At 37.5% G+C, this 23,121-nt stretch overlaps 1 protein-coding gene across 9 annotated transcripts in view; it reads left to right on the top strand.

The window, feature by feature from the left end:
* kiz (kizuna centrosomal protein) overlaps positions 1–18,691 on the top strand; it is a 31,927-nt gene extending 13,236 nt beyond the window's left edge. For 6 of the 9 annotated variants that reach the window (XM_053682718.1, XM_017477101.3, XM_053682717.1 and 3 more), the window contains 8 exons: positions 226–393; positions 852–1,002; positions 2,972–3,137; positions 6,285–6,347; positions 8,511–8,618; positions 9,052–9,106; positions 16,355–16,404; positions 18,484–18,691. In XM_053682718.1, coding sequence (XP_053538693.1) covers positions 226–393; positions 852–1,002; positions 2,972–3,137; positions 6,285–6,347; positions 8,511–8,618; positions 9,052–9,106; positions 16,355–16,404; positions 18,484–18,587 — 865 coding nt within the window. In that variant the 3' untranslated portion in view covers positions 18,588–18,691. Of the gene's footprint in view, positions 1–225; positions 394–851; positions 1,003–2,971; positions 3,138–6,284; positions 6,348–8,510; positions 8,619–9,051; positions 9,107–14,274; positions 14,748–16,354; positions 16,405–18,483 lie in introns of those variants that run through there. The other 3 variants (XM_017477102.3, XM_017477103.3, XM_053682719.1) reach the window with 3 other exon arrangements.
* Positions 18,692–23,121: the final 4,430 nt, after the last annotated feature.

The following is a 23,121-nucleotide window of genomic DNA, read 5'->3' as shown; positions in this document are numbered from 1 at the left end:
TCGGCAAATTAATGAGCATGGCATCTTAAAATGATCGATTTTCTTATTTTGCTTGCAATTTGATAGAATTGTAAAGTTGTGACTTTTTGTGTGAATAAATATTATAAATGGATTGCAGTTTCATGCGTGTGCATGTACAAAAAAAAAGTCAATACCCGTAAAAGTGTATATATGTGTGTGTGTTTGTGTGTGTGTGTCAGCTCATTATAACTCTGTATTCTGCAGCCTGTGTCGTCAGCGTAGAGAGCTGAGAGGAGAGGAGCTGCGTGCATGTGGAGCCGTGGTTCTGCAGCAGTTGCCCTGGTTGTTATGGACCACAACTCATGGCTGCCTGCTACACAGTGATCTGGTTAACATACACTGGTCCACTGCAGTAGATCCAGCACACATCAGGTAGTTTACACCCTGCTTCAGGCTGCTGTAGCGTGGCTGTGTAGTGTCTGTAGTTCGTAGCAGAGTGTTGTTCATAAGAGAGACTGAACCCTATTGAACATAAAGATGGAAAATTATCATTTATGTTCTGCGTATTGATGTGCAGATTAAGCCATGGAATGTGCATTCATTTCACTTATATGGTCCACTAAATAACAACATGAAAAGGAATATTTGTACATGCTGTACTGGGTAGGAACTCTTTATTGTTATTGTTCCTTATCTCTATTTTTGCTTTCTTTATGAAATAAATGTGGTTAATGCATTTTATTATATATCTTTTGTGTGATAAATTATTACCTTGTAATTATCTGTAATTGTATAACAATAGTTTGATATCAAATGCTGTTCGGTTATACATATTATGATAATGTAGGATGTGCTATTATCGTCTGTGTTGTGTGTGTATATGCATTCAGGTCGTGTCTGTCTGGTGATAGCGTTGCCCTGTGGGAGCGCTGGTTCACGCATGCCCTTCAGCTGTTGCAGCAAGAGGTTCTTTCCCTCAACAGCATTGTGCAGCTCTTCTCTCCGCTCCTAGTGTACTACAATGCCTCCTACGCAGACAAGGTAGCGCTTCTATCCACTCAACCTTAAATAGGTGTAGACGCATGTTCTTTTTGAATGGTTTTGTCTTTTGTCTTTGACAATGAAGCTCAATTCTAGTATTGCACTAAAATACCCAAGTGTTTAGTACAGATGGAATTTTGCCTGGCATCTCTTGGGCTCTGATTGATGAATCTTCTTCCTCTTCATCTTTTTCTTCTCCTCATCGAAATCTGAGTCTATACTAGGCTTGTGCCATATAATCGCTTTCTGTGAAGATCAAGGAAGAATCATTAATATGAAATAAAATCTAATAACGTATGTTAGACTTAATTAAAATCAATTAACTATTTCTTATTCATTCCTGACTGCACAGCTGATAATATTATTATGTCCTGCCCTATTATCCTTAAACCTGAAATGGTGGTAATGCTTTTCTTCTGGACAATTAAATCATTTGTCACAATTTTTGAAAATCACAAACAAGGGGAAAAAAAAATCGGTATCACACAATTCTAGGCTACACATGAAATATTATATTTATTATCTCTATAGATTTTGCTAGAGATAGGAGACATGATACATATCATATTATGATGCTTAAGAACATTTCTACGATACACGCTGCAAACTGTCTGCAAAACAGTAGTAAAATAAACAAAGACAACAAAAAGAAACGTTAAAGTGACTTCAATGATACATTTCTTTAATGCCTACAAAGGCAAAGAAGACAATTATTTTTTTAATCACATCAAATCAACGGCATCCATTCAGTACCTTGTAATTATTAAAATCATTTTAAAAAATTCATCATCATACCAACAATATCTGAGAAGTCTATCGTGTAATCTTTTATCATGATCTCGATATTATACCAAAATATAGTCCAGCCCTAGATTTTGACGTAAAGGCAATGTTGTGGCCTTAGTGTTATTAGTTATTAATCCATAATTTTAGTAATCACTGCAAGTGCAAAAATGACACCCCAGAAACATGCATCTTTAGCTTACAGTATTTTTACCTTCTTATTTTTTCATGTATGTATGAATTGTATAGGATGATATTTTTACATTAGTATGTTGAGGAGAATTATTAGTGTACTAGCTGTTGTGACTGTGAAGAGAATGTGCAAACACAAGAAAGAAAAAGACTAGAGCTCTCAAGAGTGTGATCCAACAGCTCTCCCATCATCATGGCCAAGAGTAGCAGGAGGATAAGTGCTTTTCCCTCTCTCTGCCTTGTTTGCTCTGAGAGAAAAGAAAATGTTTTGCATGCATGTCGGGTTGCAAGACTAAATATTAAATTTTAAAATGCACCAGTTCACTGAATTTTTTTTTTTTCTTTTCTTTTTGCCATGCTGCAATTAACTAATACAGATTTGTATAATAATAATAATAATTAAAAAAAAATAATAAAAATAATAATAATAATAATAATAATAATAATAATAATAATAATAAGCTTCAGGGTCTTAATAGAAACCCAGATGCATGTGACAGTCTGTTCTGGTAATCTGTGTTACTGACCTACAGATCGGAGCTAAAATTATGTAAAATATTTGAAGTGCATGAGTTTTCAGATTAATACTCATTAAATGTTACGAACAGCACACTTGATTTGAGAGTTGGGATTTGAAGAATAGAGAGAGCGACACGCCTTAATAGATAAGAGCGATTCGTTTGGAGATATATTCAAAGTCACTGTCAGCTGTCATGCTACTGCTTTCTTGTAACTTGTATGCTGCATTTCCTGTGAAGAGATGTCATAGTGAGATGAGGCGGGCAGGATATCCTCAGCTGATTACATCCCAATTATTTGAACATGTTATCAGTTACACAGTTGGAGACAATTGCATATTTGGTATAATTTATGTCACTCTAGATGTCTCTATCTATAAGGAATGCTGAATCGAGAAGAGGAGTATATTCAGTGCTGTTGAGTTACAGGTGTGTGTGTGTGTGTGTGTGTGTGTGTGTGTGGGGTTGGGATACAGGCCGAAGTGCTGCTGAAGAGGCTTTTGACCCATGCGGCTGAGACTCATCACTCAACGGAGAGTGAGGACTCCTCATCCTGCAGCTTACCCTTGCTTTTAAATGACATCGTGGAGATCAAACTGGTCAGACCCTCCAAGAAATCCAACAGCTCCACTGGAACGCGCGGTCAGTGCACACCCACAGCTACTCACACTTTTTGCTAGCCATACACTGCCATCTTCTCCTCCACAAGTTCATACAGAAAATGTAGTTATGCTCAGAACACTGTTGAATACTGAATTCTGATTTCTAACAAAAACAAATGTTAGAAATCATTGGAATTTTAAACACTTATGCTAAACGTTAAACAATGTGACAATTTATGAACATTTTATTATTTAAAAAAAAAAGATACATTTATTTGGCATATATATGTATCGAGAGAATATACATCACTCTATGTGGAATCTTTCTAGTTGTTCTGAACCACAGGTAGGGCTTGCTTTAGAACCATTCATACATTTTCTGGACTATAAGACTTGTTTTGCCAACTACCATTGTTTTGAATGAATGTAGACAATAGATTAGAATTTCAGCTTTAATTTCTTGATCTAGATATGTTAAACTTAAAACATGACACCTCTGGTGGCAGACCACCCAATTTTTTAAAGTAAATGGCACTTAATATTTGGTTGCATATCCCTTGCATCAAGTCGGTGACATCTTCTTTTATCTTATCCTTCTTTCAGTTGTTGTTGGTTTTTGGGAGTTTCTCACTTCATTCTACTCTTCAGGGGGTGAAATACATCCTCAGTTGGATTAAGGTCTGGCAACTGACTTGCCTGATGAATCCTTTGTTGTGTTGGCAGACAAAATGTTCCTGTAAACTTCTGAATTCATTCTGCTGCTACCATCATGAGTTACATCATCAATAAATATTAGTGACCATCTTCCAGAAGCAGCCATACAAGCGCACGCTATGGCACTTCCTCCACCTTGCTTGACCGATGAGCTCATATGTTTTGGATCATGAACAGATTCTTACTTTCTCCACACTTTGGCCTTTCCATCACTTTGGTAGAGGCTAATCTTTGTTCCAAAACTTTTGTGGCTCATCTCTGTATTTCTTTGTGAATTCCAATTTCGCTTTCTGAGTCTTACTACTCACGAGAGGTTTGCATCTTGTGGTATGACCTCTGTATTTCTGCTCCCGAAGTTTTCTTTACGAATGGTGGACTGTGATACTTTCACTCCTGCCCTATGGAGCTTTTTGGTGTTGTCACTGACTGTTAGTTGTTTTTGGGGGGTTTTTCACAACAATGTTTGTCATTAACTGCTGTTGTTTTCCTTGGCCTGGTTGTTGGTACACCAGTGGGTTCTTTCTTTTTAGGCACCTTCCAAGTTGTTGTATTGGCTATGCCCAATGCATATGCAATGTCTCTGACTGATTTTTCCCTTTTTCTCATCTTCAAAATTGCTTTTCTCCCATAGACAGCTCCCTGGTCTTCATGTTGGTTTATACTTTTTTTTTTTTTAACAACACAGTCTTCATAGGCAAGACCCAGGGCTCAAACCAAGAGTAAACATTCAGAGCTATTAATTGTTTAAACAATCCACTTAACACGGCACATCTGGGTAGCAAGAAACACCTGTGTCGTGTGTTCCAATAATTTTGATTACTTGAAAAATGGGTGCGTTCAAACAAAAGGTACCATGTTCTAAATTGTTTAACATGTAAGTAAATATCAAAAAATGAAAGCTAAAATTCTGATCTATCGTCTAATATTAATCTTTTGATCTCAAAACAAAATGTCTTCAGTGTTTAACAAAAACAAATTGGCCTTGCTGTTCCAATACATTTTTTAAGGAGACTGTATGTCATCATTTTTGTGTTTTTTGCCTAATTGTACTATTCCTGTTTATCATGTAGTCATACTACATTTGCAATTGCAATATTTTGCCACCAACACTTAATGACTTCAGTGAATGTAATCACTTCAGTAATTATCAGAATTAGCAAAAGGAATCACAAAACAATTGCCACATTGAAGCTTTTGTTCTCAGAGCACCATTCAGCTATGAGATATGCTAACAGCGCATGTGAGCAAGCTTAGCACGTTGTCTATAGATATTTCATATATAGATTTTTCATAGGAAGTTTAATTTGCAAACTGTAACAAATAAAGAATGTGGTATAGGTCCGTTCATGGTGTATGGGTCTGTATCTTAAGCTAGAGCTTCCATGTGAATTAACATTGTCTGTGACAGAACACTGTTATTACTTTTATCACTTAGATTAAATTATCTTTGTCATATCAGGACTTTTTAAGCAAGCAAAAATGTCATGGTTTCAACTTTAAGCATTAAACATGTACTGTCTTTGTACAGATGAGTTTTTTTATTTTCCAGGGCAGACAGAGATATTGAGAAAGGACTAGCCAATAACTCAGCTCAGCAACCCTTCACTAACAGGCACAAAACAAGCAACACAATGCCAGTAGGTGGCTCTGAAGTGCTGTTTTAAAGCATTATGCAAAAAATATATATATATATATAATACATTTAATATGAATTGAACAAAGAAGTTGAGCTTTGCGGTTGTGCATCTTATTGTACAGAGCGACTTATTGCCTGGAAAAACAGTATTTGTTTGATAATACACGGGGATAATGTCCCCATTTAGAGATATAATATAGTCTGTGCATTATGTAAATTGTTGACCTATCAAATTTTGTTCAAAATTAAATATTTGTTAATTCCATGTATCATAGTACACAGTCAACTAAACTTTTCTCGGCTAGTAGCTGCTTTGATTTTGTGTAAAATAGGGAACACTTTTACAAACAAAAGTTTCATTAATTACGTTATTTCAATAAAGGTTGGTATGAGTGAAGTTAAAAAAAGATCCTGCTTAACACAAAAATTGAGCGAGCTGGTTACGGTACTTGATGCCCACACAGATCAAAGAGGGAATCTGCAGGTATTTCAGAGGCAGACAAGGTCATGCTTGTAAGCGTTGATCTGTAATGCTTTATGATGGAAAGTCTCAATATAGTGATTCCATTCTGCTAGAAGATTGGAAGAAGAGCATGGTGCCAGGGCTTTGTGGTCCTCATGAGAAAACACTCCGTCAGAATTCCATTTCTTTACCCCGTTAATGCCTAGTGGACCTTCAATTCCCCATTTAAACACATCCCAGTCCCTGTCCCCATCAGTCCTGCTGTTCAGATACACAAAGACTCCACAACAACCCCCCCCTCCATCTTTCTCTCTCTTTCCTGCTCTCCCCCTCTCACCGTGCTTTTTTTTTTTTCTCTCATATCTTTTTTCCAGAAGAACAAAGTGATGAAGAGGACAGTTCCAACCAAAGCCCTGTGGAAAGTCTTCCTATTAGAGGTAAAAAGTCAGTCCAGAAATCCCGCCCAATTGGAAGTTCTTTCTCTTGGTCAATGAATAATGGGGGTCTCTGCCCCCCAACCAAAAATAGACAGTTGTGGAAAGATGATGGAGGTGAAAGTTCCGGCTGAAGAGCAGAAGAGGTCCTCTAATTATCACAAGAGAAAACAGGCTCATCTCCCCCTTCTTCTGTCATTGGTACACATGAAACTGAGATTCTTGGGCAGAATAATGTAGCCATTTAATTGTCCTCTGGCCGACCGGGGGGTGCCATACAAGATCTGGCATTGGTTCTCATTATCTTCTACAGCTAGAGGCAGACTTGAAAAGATTTGATGTGAAGGTATGCCTTTAAGAGTTCAGACTAGCAAGCCCCCAGCACCAGGCTCAGAAATGTAAAACTGTCCATTATTCCACTTGGCTATCTGATTTCATACTGTGCCTTTCATCTGCTGGCTTCCCTAAAGAAAGAAGTCCAGCATCTTACTGCCACTAATCAAAGGCACGGCAGTACAAAAAACACCTCTGTTATCCCTGCCTGTGTCGGAAATATTTACAGGCAGACGCTGGGGTCTTTCTTTTGCAGTCATCACAGTAAACAGCCAAATCATCTAAATAAATCCTTTTTAATGTGTGTTTATTTCTATATGGAAACAATGATGTTGTTGTAGATTTTGCAGCGCACACACACGCACAAAAACACCTTTTAGATTCAGTACACGTTTATCTTTCTTAGGGAGTAAATGGGGATCGGAAGGCGTTGTTCATCTGTTGACAGTTACATTTCAACAATTCTAATAATTTCCGTGAGGTAATGAGGCATTGCAGAGTATTCTGTTGTAGATTCACTTTAAGAGCCAGTCAGTTGGTGATCTTTTTGGGGTTTACAATTAGTGATTGGCTTATAATGATCTTATAACATCCATTCTCCTTCAGTGACCACTTATGGATCACTGGGTGCAAATCAGAAATAGACTCTGGAGGGGTGTCAAGTCCATCACAGTGTCAGCACTATTTTTGTTTGGATATAATTCAGATCTGGGTGTTTGAGTGTGTATGAATTGTGCCCTGCGATGGACTGGCACCCTGTCCAGGGTGTACCCTGCCTTGTGCCCGATGCTCCTTGGAATAGGCTCCAGGTTCCCCATGACCCTGAAAAGGAGTAAGCGGTAGAAGATGGATCTATAATTCAGATCATTGCGATTGTCATTCTGTTATAATTTTCCCATCACCATGTTCTGCCTTGATGATGATGATGATGATGATGATCAGAAATGTGAGGAGAAAAACCTATGTGGAGTCACAACGTTAGTAATGGCTCATAAGCTGACGTGATACTTAATTAATTCAGATGTTGACAGGAAAGAAAAAACCTCACATAACCATTGACCTCTAGGGACAATTTGGAGTTTCCAATCCCCACCTATTAAGATGCTTTTGGGAGGTGAGAGCATACTGAATTACAATGATGAAAAGCTACATGCATATAAGAAGGTGCACAGACACACCCCAGGTCCTGAAGTTGTTTGGTACCGGCTGAGTCACTGTGCAGTCCTTATAATAGTCATCAAAGGCATTAAATTAGTATCATTAATGAATGTCACTCACTTACCAGTGATACTTATCACTGTAGTTTAAAAAGTAGTGTAGCTAATCTGGGTTGTACAGTGAGAGTACTTTCTGAAGTTGTCAGTAGTCAGGATAAAACTGATGCTGTGTTTTGTAAGTTTGAAAAGGAAAACATAAACTCGCAGTAATTTAGCTTAACATCACTGACTGTGAGCAGAAGGGTGCATTATATAATTCCCCTAATGTAAATTCTAATAAAAAGAATATCAAAGTAAGGCTTTACTACCCTTATCATTTTCTTTCAAAGGTTATGTAGACTGAAGCATGATTTGACTGTATTCAGGTGATAACACAAAAGGATGGTCCTTGTTGTTGTTGCGTGGCGACAGCCGGCTGCCTGCGTGTCTGAACTAAATCCGTAGTTTAGTGTTCATCTTATGTCCTCCCCCCTCCACTCTTTCCTCATCAGAGCTCTCAAAGGCTCCTGTTGGTTCATTAAACATGGAGGCCCTGTAAAGTTGGAAATGCAGGTCTTGGGCAAATATTTGAGCAGCCTGTTTTGTGTGTGTTTTTATCTTTCTTTTTTTTTTGTAGAGACAAAAGCATATCAGCTGCTTAAACAATCAATCACACAAGAGAACCAGTGGCAGAGCGCACAGAAGGAAGAGGAGGAGGAAGATGGTTCAGACTTAGAGCCATCAGGTAACTGATCTAACTGTGCTCTTTTGGAAGACTACAGAGATCATTTACTCAATCCTAAGTAGGGCTGGGCAGTATGCCGATATAATATCAATACTGTGATGTAATTTATCGCAATAGGCTTTTCTGAGATGTAATGTTAAAATAAATCTTTAAAAATGTTAAATTATATGATAAATGATGACATTTTTTTTTATTATTGTTTGTTTTTGGATTTTTAAAAAAATATTTTTAGATTTCTCCTTTCCAAAATAAACAGCCTAAAACAAAAATATTTTACATTTATACAACTAGACTGTTTTGCTAGCACATACATGTGATATTATAGTCATATGATATTTTTTGTCATATTGCCCAATGGTTTTATGGTATGAATACCTTATTTTCATAATAAGTTTGCTTGTAATGCACATGATTTTTCCTTTTACATTCTAAGGTTTATCAGATCAGGAAAAATCTGGGAGTAGCAAGAGGCTTGTTCAAGACATGCGGTAAGAAACTGTATGGATAACGATGATTTACATGATAATGTGTTTTTTATAAATAGAGCAAATGTGATGAATTTTCATCAGTCAAAGTGAACACCCCCCCCCCCCCCCCCCCTTTTTAAAATACCGTACATCCTCACACAGCAAATCAGAGATTTAAATCACAGAAAAGCTTGAGTGTAGAATATTTTAACTTGCACATCAATAAATCTATGTACAATCAGCTATAAAATGCAGAGGAGAAGGCTCTCTGTGCTGATGTGCCTCTTCACTGTGGATGTATTAGGGCAGGTAATGGGTGGGCAAACATTATGAGGAGTAATCGTCTTTGATTTCATGTGATTACTGAGGCCAGTGCCGACACAAGGGCCAGGAGTCTGTTGGCCCAGGCTATCCCTCTGTACTGCTTTTTTTTGTATTAGGTTTTTTTTTTCTTCTGGTCCAATCCTTCTCTCTCTCTCTCTGTCTCTCTCTCTGTCTCTCTCTCTGTCTCTCTCTCTGTCTCTCTGTGTGTCTCTCTGTGTGTGTGTCTCTCTCTCTCTCTCTCTCTCTCTCTCTCTCTCTCTCTCTCTCTCTCTGTGTCTTTCCCTGGCTAGCATACACTATTAGCCAAGGGAAGGGCATAATGGCCACACTCGATCAGAGCTCTCTGATGGATGCCATGGCCTGCTCAATGAATGGCTGCATTAATAAACATGAGCCATCTACAGGGCGAGATGCTTTCAGATCATAACCCCCCCCCCCCCCCCCCCCCCAAAAGTTATAGCACACACCTCAGAATCTGTTGGGCGAGGTACCCAGAGACCTTAGGACGGCTGTTTCAATGATGAGGTCACAGTGGTTTTTTGTTTGCTTGGTTTGGTTGTAAATCACTACAATATGAAGTTGCACTTTAAAGGCAGAAGATTTTCATTGTTGTGTAGTTTTCCAGTGAACGCTTTCATATTTTTTTCCCCCCTGTTTAAGAATGCCTCTTACCATAGCAATTTCTTGCGCTTTATTGCTTCCACAAGTGCCCTACACTTGAACACTACAAAACATGTGCTCATCTTTCTCTCTCTCTCTCTCTCTCTCTCTCTCTCTCTCTCTCTCTCTCTCTCTCTCTCTCTCATGCACGCGCACACACACACAATCACACACACACACTTATTGCTGTTATTTTGTTACTGAGATGATGAGCAACATCAAAAGACATGCTGGCTGGGCCCAAAGTTGAAAAAAAAATTATGCCTGCCTCTCTGTTGTCTTAGCCATAATTACGATGTGGCAGTTAAGCCGACGCTAGAGCTGAGGGATTGGAGTTTAAAGCAGGGCTTTGGTGCAAAAAATGCATTTATGGGCCTTTGTGTTGCTCCTCATTATGTGTGGGGCCGATTCATTAAGTAATTGGTTTGCAGTTGTTTACATGAGTATTAAGGCCCCCTATTCAGTAGCCTTTGAGAGATACATTGTGCAAATGTTGCATGTTATGAATGCCCAATGGGAGGCGGGGGGCCAGGCCTATTGGCCAAACACTGCACTCGGCTGAAAGGAGCAGAGAAAAGCGCCGAGCGCTTCTTTGCATAGCAATGACTCACCCTTAATAAGCTTTCCAGATTAAATGCATGCAGTCCATACAAGATGCAAGAGATACTCTTAACACATTTATATCTGCTCATTTCACTATTATGGCACTGGAGAGAATTGGGGTCTTTCTTATTTTCCCTGCTCGCTCTCGCTCTCTCTCTCTTTCTCTCTTTCTTCTTGCTGTAAGATACTTTTATACACATACACAGTGGTGAATTACTATTAATGACATGGAAAGCAAACAGATCAGCTACAGTTTATTAAAGATGAGCCGTACTAAATCTTTTGCTGGCATTGTGGTGTGTAAATCGGCAGTGCATCGTGCTCCAGTAGGGATGAAACACATGATGCAGGCTAGTAAAGTAGCCGCACTCCATGTAAAGACCACTTGTTCCCTTCCTTTGTTTAGGGGTGCATGCCACAGCTTCCTCCTCTCCTGCTGCTATTGTGTGGTCTTCTACTGTAGGCATGAGGTGTGAGTCAGAGTGTGGCATCATGGATTGTTTAGTTATGTTTAATTATGTTATAATTTAGTAGCAAACTCCACATTAATGAGTATCAGTGGACGCAGAGGTACGTTATGTGTTTCTCGCGAGTTAATTTTCTGTGCAAACAGCATGAGACACATGCACTTCCTCGATAATTCATTGTCTGTTGGCAACGAAGCAGGAGGTAATTCCTACATACACAAACACAATAGTCTGCCTGGCCTCTCGGCTAGGCACTTGGTGTGTGTGCGTGTGCGTGTGTGTGTGTGCGTGTGCGTGCGTGTGTGCGTGTGTGTGCGTGTTAGAGACCAAGAGAGCAAGCTAGAGAGGGAGCTGTTTGTTGCAGCATTTAAGTCTAGCAGCCACTAGGGGTCACTCTGCTTTTTTTGTGACTCGAAACAAGTCAATCAAATTAAAAGTTAAATCCATGCCTTCGCATTATTTCACATCCTTTTATATGGTTTAAAAAAAAGATGTTTGCTCATTATTTATGTCCTATTATGCTGCTCATTGTGCTTTTCATTTATTTTATTTTTCATGTTTGCCCCTCCCATACCACATTCTCTGTTTTAGCATTTCATTACAGGTAAAACCTCATAATATTTATCTGCCTAATTCAGGATTTCTGACATGAGGTGATTCTGTAAATACACGTGCAAAATAGGTCTTATGACTCGACCTCCCCAGTGAGCTTCCTCTTCATTGTTTTCATAGCAAAGAAAAAAAGAAAAGAAAAGAAAAAAAACCTGTCCTGCAGTTCTTCTGCTCAGCCAATAGAGAGCAGTCCTATTTAGGCTTACTGAATAAACATGTCGTTTCCAGACACTGGCCTATAGAGGTCGCTCCTGCTGCTCTTGACTGAGTCATTACCTCATTGTGACACTCCCCATTCCCCCACCCACCTCCTCCGGCCGCAGTGCAGTGCAGAGGTCTAATCAATCCTAAATCAGCCGTGCTGCAGGTCAGTGTTGCGATGAGTGTAGGAGGAGGTGAGAATGGCGGCACTGGCTCATTTTTGCACCCTTACACAAACATTGTTTCAGAGTGCATGTGCTATTAGCATTTCTGTGTGGGTGGCCCCTTTTTTTTTTTTTTTTTTTTTTTTTTTTTTTTTTTTAAGCCAGGTAAATAAGCGGAATTTTCCTTAACCACATGGGATTAATTATAATACATAATAGGTGCCAGTTTAGAATGATTCTTGACATATGTAATAGTTTACAAATTCTTCAGTTCAAGAAATTAATTAGGTTTATTTTCTTCTGTTTTTCTTCTTTCTCCCATCCTTATTTCTTTTCCGCATGTCTTCCATCATGCATTTTGCTTAATCTCTTAGGAGAGACATTGTTAAGTGATCTGAATGATGGATAATAATAAATGCAGTAGTTCAGGGACTTTGACCGCATGTTTGTTTCTTTTCAAAAACAATTTCAGAGCAGAGAAACAGTGTCGTCTCCCAGAGCCTTTTATTATGTTTAATCACACAACTATAATGATGTGAGATCACAGTTATTATGAAAATGACTGCCCAGATGCCAAGCATGGAACAGTAGCAGTGTGTTTACCTGTAGCACAGCGAATACAGCGAGTCGTCTACCTTTTTATTTCTCGGTTCAAATTCATAACAGCAACCCACACATATATTATGTCCCATATATTAATGTATCAAATGCTTGCATGGAAATGAACTACGGCACTCTGCATCCAACATTACAAATATGTCCTAATGCCCAAAACAATGTGCAACAGAGAGGATGAAAACACACACACACATATACACACACAAGCACTGCAGCGGAGGTAAAACAGAGGTTTCCGTCAAAGTGGTAATTTGCATCATTTTACACATTACATTCACCTCCGTGTATGAGACACAGCCAAACAGTTGCCGGTCCAGTCTTACATATTCAGATCCGTTGCCTCAATTAAGTGAACCTCAGCACAAGATGAACTGGCATAAATGTTTATGGAAATGGAATATTAGATTGGAGGGGTCAGTGGCATCCGCAGCTCTCTATGGTAATCATGTCTTGAAATCAGACCCATCCCTGTCTGAAGAGGAGCATTTGATGGAGCATTCCCATTGCATGCAAGTCATATAGAAGAATAGCCCAATTTTACACATTGAAACGTATTTATTATTGTACTTGTTCTAGTTATAGACAAAAAGTACACAGTGTTGTTGATGTAACAGTAAAAAAAGAAATATTGCTACATATTTTGCAATACACTACACTTGTACTCTTTTCTTTCTTTTTTTTCTTCTGTCCTGCTTATTTTGTCTATTTCTCACCATTTACTAGAGAAAGAGTGAACGAGCATAACTTGTATTCTATGTAGGTTCACATACAGAAATTTGATCAGTGATGAACAGCACTTTTTTTTCTTTCCAGGCCATAAGAAACAATATTTCCACATTTTTAGTTTCCTAACTTCTGTGTGATATTCTGTCTAAATTAGTGCAGTTATGTAATTACATGATTAATGTGGACATTCAATATACCATTGTGCTCATCAAGGCTACATCGAGCATGTGCAAAAAAAAAATAAGTTAAATTCTTGCCCCCCAACCCCCCCCCCCCCCCCCCCCCCCCCCCCCCCCCCGCTTCTCATGAGTTTTGTCATTTATAAAAGCAGGATATTTTTACAGTTGGCTTGTCAGCCATCTCAACTTGTTCATAATCACTTCACCTTGCAGAACATTTCTAATAGAAGTTATGTCATGCTTCATTTGTGAAATACATTATTGAAACTAGTAGGGAAAAAAAACAATGAAATGACATACTTTGTGTCCTGTTAATTTAATGTCGGATGAGATCATAAAATTGTGTGTGATGAAACTATCTAGCAAACCATATTTGATTATTATTGCAATAGATACAACATACCATATAGTGTGTTTGAATATACACATTTAAACAAAAAATACTGCCTTTTTTATTTTTTTTATTTTTTTATTTTTTTTTTAAACAGTGCCAAGAATGAGTGCAGATAATTAAGGTTGTTTGAGCAATATGACTAAAATGTGAATGTGCATGGATGCAAATCACTCTTCTGCTGACCCGGATAGTTTAGGGAATAACCCGGTATTTTTTTTTTCTTTCCTTATGAGACAAAAAGAGAAAGGAGCAGAATAAACAATATGGGTATATGATAACGTTGAGGACGCTGATAAAGATGAAGACGAAGACGACATTGTTAAGACCTGAATAGACCCTGTGCTGATGGAAATTGAAGAGGAAGCCTGTATGAAAAGTAGCTTGGGCTTTTGCATATGCATTGCTACAGATCAAAGGCTTGCCAGGGGTCACTCATTTACATAGAGATATCACTGATGCTATGGGAACCCAGCAACCCTCTGCTCAGAACACTTATGAATAAAGAGGGCCTTGACTGGGTCCTTCAGCACAATTAGAAAAGGAGTCAAGGAAGTTTATTTGGCCACTCGGCTCGTTTGCAAACAGCCTTAGCAGGGAAATGGCAGGTCTCTGGATTTGGTCGGCTTTCCAAAAATATATATTTACATTGTTTAGTTTTCATCAGAAATTTAGAACTGTCATGTTATCTTTCATGTTTTTGTTGGGTTTTTTTTGTTTTGTTTTGTTTAAAAAAAATAAATAAAAAATTTTAAAAAAATCCCGTATTTCCGGGCCTATTTGTGTGTTAGAAAAGCATTACCACGTTGTTTTTTTTAGATTGTTAACACCATGCTTACAGTGGCAAGGTAAATCTTTAAGAAATACCTGTTTTTACCAGCTTTTCCTCTTATTTCTTGTATCCCATATAAAAGAAAATAAAGTAATTTTGATGTTTTAAAAATACTGGGGATATTGTGACGTCTTGCTTGGGAGGATTGGGAACAGATAAAAGATTTATCTGTTTTCTTTTTGCGGCTGCTGTCCAACTTCTGTCTCACCACAACATGGATTCACAGTAGTTTATGGTGGTCATAATAAACTGAATATTATATGACAATTTGATGCTTTTAGTGGGTTATGACTGTAGATCTTGGGGTGTATTACAGAAGGAGCCTAACTTTAGAATACTATCTTATCTGTTTGGTAACCATGGCAATTTCAGTTAGGACCTGATTTAGGACAAAAGCGATTACAGAATAAGATTTCCTAAGTGCATATATCTTATCTTAACTACTGATAAGAACGGGGTCTTACAGAAGCATCCTAACATGACAAACTCCTTAAAAAAAAAGTCTCTTTAGGACAACCCACTGGTGTCCTAACGTAACACTTATTTGAAAGCCAACAATAACAGACACATTACAATAGCCATGCCCGAGAATGGCATTATATTTATTAGTGATACAAGATGAAGAACTGTGATGTTTGATGGTGGAAAGACTTTGGAGTACCCAGATGATGTGCTGTGCTTTGACACTGAGAAATAATTATAGACTTCCATGAAATATGATAATGCAGTTAGCACAAGAATTGTGACCAACATTACAGAAGCCAACGAACCATCACAGAGCATTACCAGTCATGGTGCAAATGATTTTACTCTTCAACATACTCCATTTTAATCGAAAGTTTACTTCACAGTTGTTGCTTGTAGTTGGTTGCTTGGTAACACACCTGAGAGTTAATTATCAAAATTGATGGAGCGGTTTAAGATTTCTTAACTAGAGACAAGATAAGATTTTGTAAGATATGATAAGAATCCTAAATCCAGTTAAGATTATCTTACAACCTGTAATTTATCTGATTTTAAGAATACAGATTGAACGTTTCTGGTCCTTACATAACATCTGTGAGATATTTACAAATCACACATTTGGCCCAAGTAGTGCCTTTGTGACTTGGTGTAGAAGTGTGTATAATTGCATATTAGTACAAATTTTAAATAGGCTGACCTACCTCATTGCAGTGAAAAGACTGTAGGCTTAAAGGGCTGTCAGTCTGATAATGTGATCAATAGCACCAAGCCAAAAAACTAATTCAGTCAGCTAGACACTTGCGAGTGTGTAAATATTACCATCAGTCTTGATTACTATGGTGTGCAACTGACAACAACAGGCTAAATATTTGTGCTATTGAGATGTCTTTCTTTTAAGAGCATGATGAAAAAGGGAGGATTTTGTACTCTGGGTGGTTAAATTTGATTTGACATGATTCAGATTGTTCTCTAGAACAGTTTGGGATAGATTCTACGTTCTATTTACTTTCTCTTTTTTTCTTTACAGGAATGATTCAAAGAAGAAAACACAGGCTTTTTCTGCTGTTCAGTCAAAAGGTAAAGACCACAATGTTGCAGTTAACATGGATATTAAAGGTGTAGGTGCAGTTGCTGGAGCAAAACTATAATTGTTCTCGCAGATGACCATTTAAATGTGTTGTCTCTTGTTAAAAAGTTATTCAAAGTTATACTATTCAGCAGTGTTGAATTCACAAATCAGACTGGTCAGATGGTGTTGATTTATTTTGATATATCAGATAGATCTGATATTAGTAGTGGCTGCAGGGTTTATATTAATGTGCTTGTTCTAATACATTGTTTCTATCAGAACAGGTTATTCACTAGCAAACACTCCACATAATTACTAATGAACAAATGAATGCCATGTTATTAATATGGAGACAGTTGTAAAAAGACAATTATTAAACATTTATGGAAGGAGTCCCCAGTATCAGTGTTTTCTAACAGTCAGCATGTTTTCCACCATGAGAGAGTCTTCAGGATGGAGGATTGTGTGCTTTCTCATTACTCAGTAACAAAAGAGAATAAGAGAGATTGGTCAGGGAACTATTGTTTATAACTAGAGATGCACCAATGTATCTGCCGATAAAGGCTATTTTTCCTGCTATTGGCTATCAGCCGATAGTTTAAAAACATCCGATGATCAGGGCAGATGATATCCCGTCAATCAAAAGAGGGTGTGAAAACATCGATTTTGTGCTGTGTATAAAAATGATGTCTCTTGTGTGGAACGACAACAAAACTGCAGTTTGTACTCTCTGCACTGCTAAAAATTTTGCACCGGAAGTGAGCAGCAGTGAAACGGCATCAAGTCTGATTTTTTGCTCGCGTTGCTCCCGCTGAATTAAAGCGCTAGTACACCATTGAAAGATTTAAATGAAGATGAGTGACAAAAATGTAGTATATATTGCAAAGAAAAATATATTTGTAGAGTAGTATATTTGATATGAAGTTAATGAGTATAACCAAAAAAAGGTTTATATTAGACCTATATACATATATATATATATATATATATATATATATATATATATATATATATAACCAGTTTGATGTTCAGTGATTAAGTAGAAATGCTTTTGTTTGTGTGAATCTGAGACTAACACACTTTTTTTTTTTTTTAGAATTCAGTCATTGTTAATATGAATTAATAAGATTCAAGAAGTTAAGAAATCTTACTTTAATCTTCAGAATTTAGTTCATGTGTTAATGTTAATGTGAGTAATGTGTTTTCTGTTTATGAGACCAGTTACTGTGAAACAACTTGGTGAAATGGAGAGAATAAAGTTTTTATTTGCATTTCCTTCAGAATGGTGGAATTAATTATCATTAATTTAAAAGAAGGTATAAAAGGCAGAACTATCGATTATCGGCCGATATCACTCTGAATTATCGGTATCGGCTGAGAAATTTTGTATAAGTGTATCTCTATTTATAACTGTTTTGACACAAGTTGAACAACTGTAAATGTAACTTAACTGATTTACTAAACATATGGTGTTCTTTAATTAATAATAAATAAATGTAATTGTGGCAAAGTGCTGTGGTACAAGAGGAACAAAACACTTCAGGATGCGCAGTTATCGGAAAATAATACCTTTTTCTTCATGTCTGCTGAATCACCTGTTGTTGATTGCTTTCTTATAAGAGCATACCACATTGTTTTATTCCTTACGTATTTCCACCATGAAAACAATTATATAGCAAATATTATATAGCAGTCAACAATGCATACACATGAGTAGTAAGGCTTTCTATATTTTGTTCAGAAACGCCAGGGGACATCCATAGAACAGTCAAAAAGCATATATAATAGAAATTTACACTCCACTTTTTATTTTTACTGTAAATTATTATTAGTTACTACAGTAGTTATGTGGCTGAATCAGGTTCTATCTGTACCACAATCACTAATCTCTAATCCATTATCTCATACATTATACTTCATTCATACATACTAATTCATACTAAGAGACAAGGACATGTAATGATTCTAGATGCTAAACAGAAGTTTATAATATTATTCCTGCATGTGCATGCTTGAATGTTTTGAGATTGTAAGCACTAAAATGATTACATATTAATTTTGTTCATATTTTTTCATTTTGTTCTCAGCTTTTTGGGGCGATTCTGACGACACCAACTCTGACATTGAAATGGCCTTGCGTCCTCGCTCACACAACACTAATAACAGTGACTTTGATGACTTTTATGGTTAGGTTTTATTTGTACGTAGAGACCGTACTATCTTGTTTGTTTTTCTCCTGACACTATGCTGTAACTGCCCTTTTCGCTAAATAAAAACAAGTCTTTTACTGAGGAACATTAGCAGTTCATGAAAACAAGGAAGGGGAGACCCTCTATTGTGGGCAAAGAATGTGGAGAGTGTTCAAAACAGGCTGGTGTTAACCCTGCTTGAGTCTCTTTAACTGAACAACACTTGGGCCTGGTTAAAATAGATTAAACTTAGTTTTTAAAGTGATTCCTTTGCTCTGGTGAATATTATGCATTTCAGATCTGAACACATTGCAAGCATCTCAACACATTTTAGTATCAGAGCTGGAGTGGAACGTTGTGAGTCAACTCCTGTGAAAAGCTGGTACACAATGGCCTCTCTGGATGCTGCTGAAATACCTTTGAACTCACTCAAGTACCTATGGCCCATTTAGAAGGACAAAATGTGCTGCACTCATCTGAATATAGAAACAAATGCTCTCTATATTTGCACTGCCACAAGAACAAAATCAGTGGCTTAATGTGACGAGATATTCCTGTCTGCACTGCATACTTTACCTTGAACTTAATATGGACGTGTATACGTTGTGATAGGTTTACAAATGATATTTTACACGCTTTTGGGATTTAGTCCTTGATCTATTCATGGTCCTCTCTCCAGGGTTGAAAACAAGCCTTGAAGAAATTGTTTTAAAACAAGTCTAATGGAGAATTAGTTTTTTTCAGCATTCATCATAGATTATTTAGTTATATTTTAAACAGTAGCACAAACGGATATGCTGTGAGTGATATTTGCTAAACTGTCCATGGTTTACTCTGCTTTATTCATTTGTGGATGTGCCTCTTTTTTTCTTTTTCTCTTTTTTTTTTTAGCTGATGTACCAGTAATTTTCCGATTCAGAAATATACATTTATAATACAGTAGAAATATTAACAGCTAATCCAACACAGTGTCATATTTGTATAATAGGTGTTTTTTTTTTTTTCTGAGCCAGCTAATCATTGATAATAACCACAGCAATTTTAATGGACCTAAATTAACAGTACAGACTAAAATTGCCACATATTGATATCCAGAACTGTTTCCACTACCATCAATATTCCTCATCACCTGTGACTTGCATCTGCATGAGTAGGACTATGTTGCCTGCTTCGCAATACGTTTCAAGCTCAAAGTTAATTTGGTCTTGTGTTAATATAATTAGCATATGCAAAGGCTTGGAATCCTGTAATAATATAAAAGCACCGGCATTCAGTCCATCAGTAGGATTCCATTAGTCAGTTTTTAGATGACCTTATGATGCTGAACCTGCTAAAGTAGGACTCCACACTCATTAGCAGTAATGGTTGTAGGTAGCCTTGACCCTCGAGTGCTGCACAAACCAAAACCTGCATGCATCATTTGGAGTTTGCCAGAAAGCTCCCCTCACATAATATCTGAGTTAAGGATCATGTCAACAGATACTTGTGTGCTGAAAGATCGCACTGGGCAAGAGTAACATTGTGCTGATCTCTACAAACACAATCAACTCTTTTTAATGGACCTTTCCCTCCAAGCAGTTTAGTCTTCATTTGCTATAACCTTCCTCCACAGTCAGAGACGCAAGGATGAATTAATTTGATCGGCACAATCATAAGTTGCTTTTAGTATCACAGATGCACATCAGCATTTTTGTGAGCCCTTGAAGAGCCCAAAAACTATGGCTAGAATGCATCTATTCTCTAATACAATTATGTTTATGAATCAGTTTTTGTATCATAATGACAAATAAAACGATTTATTCCTGCCAAAGCTTTTTTACTTCTTATGAGCATTGAAGATGAAGGAAGAAGGGACTCCATTAACACCTTTAACAGGAATGTACACAAAATACAGTACAAATAAACAAGACATTTGACCATGTTGTGTCTGAAATGTCACTTACTTGATAGTAAATTTTTGTTTATAGAACTGTTGTATAAAAGCAAGGTGGTTCAAAGTGGTTTAGTGGTTAGCATGTTTGCCTGGCTCCTCCAGGGTTGGGGTTTTGATTCCTGCCACTGCCTTGTGTGCGTGGAGATTGCATGTTCTCCCCATGCTTTAGGTTTCCTCTGGCTCCTCTGGTTTCCTCCCCCAGTCCAAATACTTGCATTGTAGGCTGATCCAAATTGCCTATAATGTGTGAATGGGTGTGTGAGTGTGTAAGTGCCCTGCGATGGGTTGGCACCCTGTCCAGTGTGTCCCCCGCTTTGTGCCCCGAGTTCCCTGTGATAGGCTCCAGGCTTCCCAGGACCCTGTGTAGGAGAAGTGGTACAGAAAATGGATGGCTGGTTGTATAAAAGCAATATCACACTCGTTATCACACTTATACTGAATATCAGCACAGCCAAATCACAGCTGTGAGGATATTCACTATAACTGCATTCTTGATCGTGTGATATTGCTTAATGAGTCTTTAATGATAATGAGTCTTAATTGGTCCTATATACATTACAGCACAGTGAAATTATTTTCTTCGCATACCCCAGCATATTAGGAAGTTGGGGTCAGAGTGCAGGGTCAGCCATGATACAGTGCCCCTGGAGCAGAGAGGGTTAAAGGCCTTGCTCAAGGGCACAACAATGGCAGCCCCCGGCCTTCCAATCAGTAACCCAGAGCCTTAACCGCAAAGCCACCACTGCCCCACTGCTTAATTGTGTTATAAATACATCTGACCCAATGTCAACTGTCTCCATCCCTAATGTTTTACTGACAGGGTTGTACATTTGGGTCTTAGTTAGTTTGTTAATATAAATATAAAAACGGTGGTATAGATGGAATGTGTACAATGTGGATTGAGTGTGTGGTCACTATATGCTTATGTGAAGTCTAGGTAACTTAATCATCTGTTACATGCTGTTTCATTGTTCATTTATTTCATTTTCATTTCAAATCTGTTAATGCAGTTCTCAGAACCTCATGTATTTGGGGTATGTGGTGTATATGATATGATAGTATTACTGTAGAATGAACTTCTTCAAGAGTTCTTTAAAGGTTCATTGAATAATTAAGGGTTTTGGTTTCCAAAAAGGATTCTACTTGGAACCCTTTCTGATAAGGGAAATACTCTGTAGTGTTTCACATAGAACATTTAAGGGTTCAAAAGGGGAACAACTGAAGAATCCTTAGAGGTTTGTAAGAGTGTATGGACACTTTAGCTCCAGGGCAGAGCTTGAGTTTTCTTTCAGAAATAAAAGGTACCAAATTGTTCTTTCTTGTGGCTGAAGTGGTACCATCAAGGGTGTTTCTTTTGTACCTTTAGTGCGTATCTTTTACCTGGGAAGCTGCATGTAGTGTACCTTTAATTAGCTTTTAGAGTAAAGGTATATTGATGGGCCTTAAAGTCCAATTTAAGTACCTTAAATTACTTTTAAAGGTATACTATATTTGTGTTTTCAGGTGAAAGGTACAAACTACAGTTAGAACAGACGGTACCACCAAAATAACATGAAAATTACAATTTGGTACCTTTATTTTCTGCTTGTGTTGGTTTATAGAAGGAAAAAAAAAAACAGAAGCTTCTTTGCTTATGGCCCACAGCACTTTGGTTGCTTCTATAGTGGTGTGTAAGTGTGCGCTCCAATTATGTGAAATTTCCAAAGATTTAGTCCAGCATTGATCCATGTAGAGGGCTCGACCAGTGGGAAGAAAGGATGACAAATATACGCTGAGGCTCATATGACAATGAGCTTTAGCTGGGACAAATTTGAATTCAAATTTGATAGCATCACTGTTACATGCACTCCTTTGTGTCCCTTTGCTATGAAAACCAAGCATTTCAGTCTTTAGCAGCAGCATCTCGTACAATGAAAGAAAGGAAGACCCAGATGAAAGCAAGTAGGGAAGTTAAAGACTCTCATTAACAATGATATGCCAGCATTGTGCCATTTGCATATTGCATGTTTATGTAATTTATTCTCGCTTGTTGGGCAAGTTTAAGTTTGAAGTGTGTACCTTCCATTCTTCCCCTCTCCACTTTTATTTTTTTTTTTTACCAAGGAATAATGATTTAAAACAAGGTCATTTGATCTTCTGTTTCAATGGGCCTTAATTAAATATTCATTCATGCAGCTATGGTTTCTCTGACAGTGTTTCTGATGGAGTATAGTGGAGACACAAAAGCACAGCTTTTTGTTATTCAAGCCCTTATGAGGTTTTGGATGACTCAGACATTTAGACAGTAAAACAGTTCCCTTCGCAAATGTAACTCAGACTCTGAAAAGTTTGCTAAGATTTGATCTTGATTTTGGTTACTCACAGGTATTTCCTTAGTTGTTAATTGTTTGTAATCACATTTACATGAAAGTATATACTCGGTTTACTCATGATCTATATATTGTATGATGCCATATTGTATGAAGACAACAACTTTGGCATTAAAGAAGTAGCAATCCGACATGGGGTGAGACTGGTGCATAAAGATAGAAGACTGAAAGGGCGAAGCAAAAATGACGAGAGAATATTTCAGCCTGTGTAAGTTGTGCACCATAATTAAGACA

The sequence above is a fragment of the Ictalurus punctatus genome, chromosome 9, assembly GCF_001660625.3.
Source record: "Ictalurus punctatus breed USDA103 chromosome 9, Coco_2.0, whole genome shotgun sequence".
Classification (NCBI taxonomy): Eukaryota; Metazoa; Chordata; class Actinopteri; order Siluriformes; family Ictaluridae; genus Ictalurus; species Ictalurus punctatus.
This window is presented reverse-complemented; position numbering and strand designations above follow the sequence as displayed.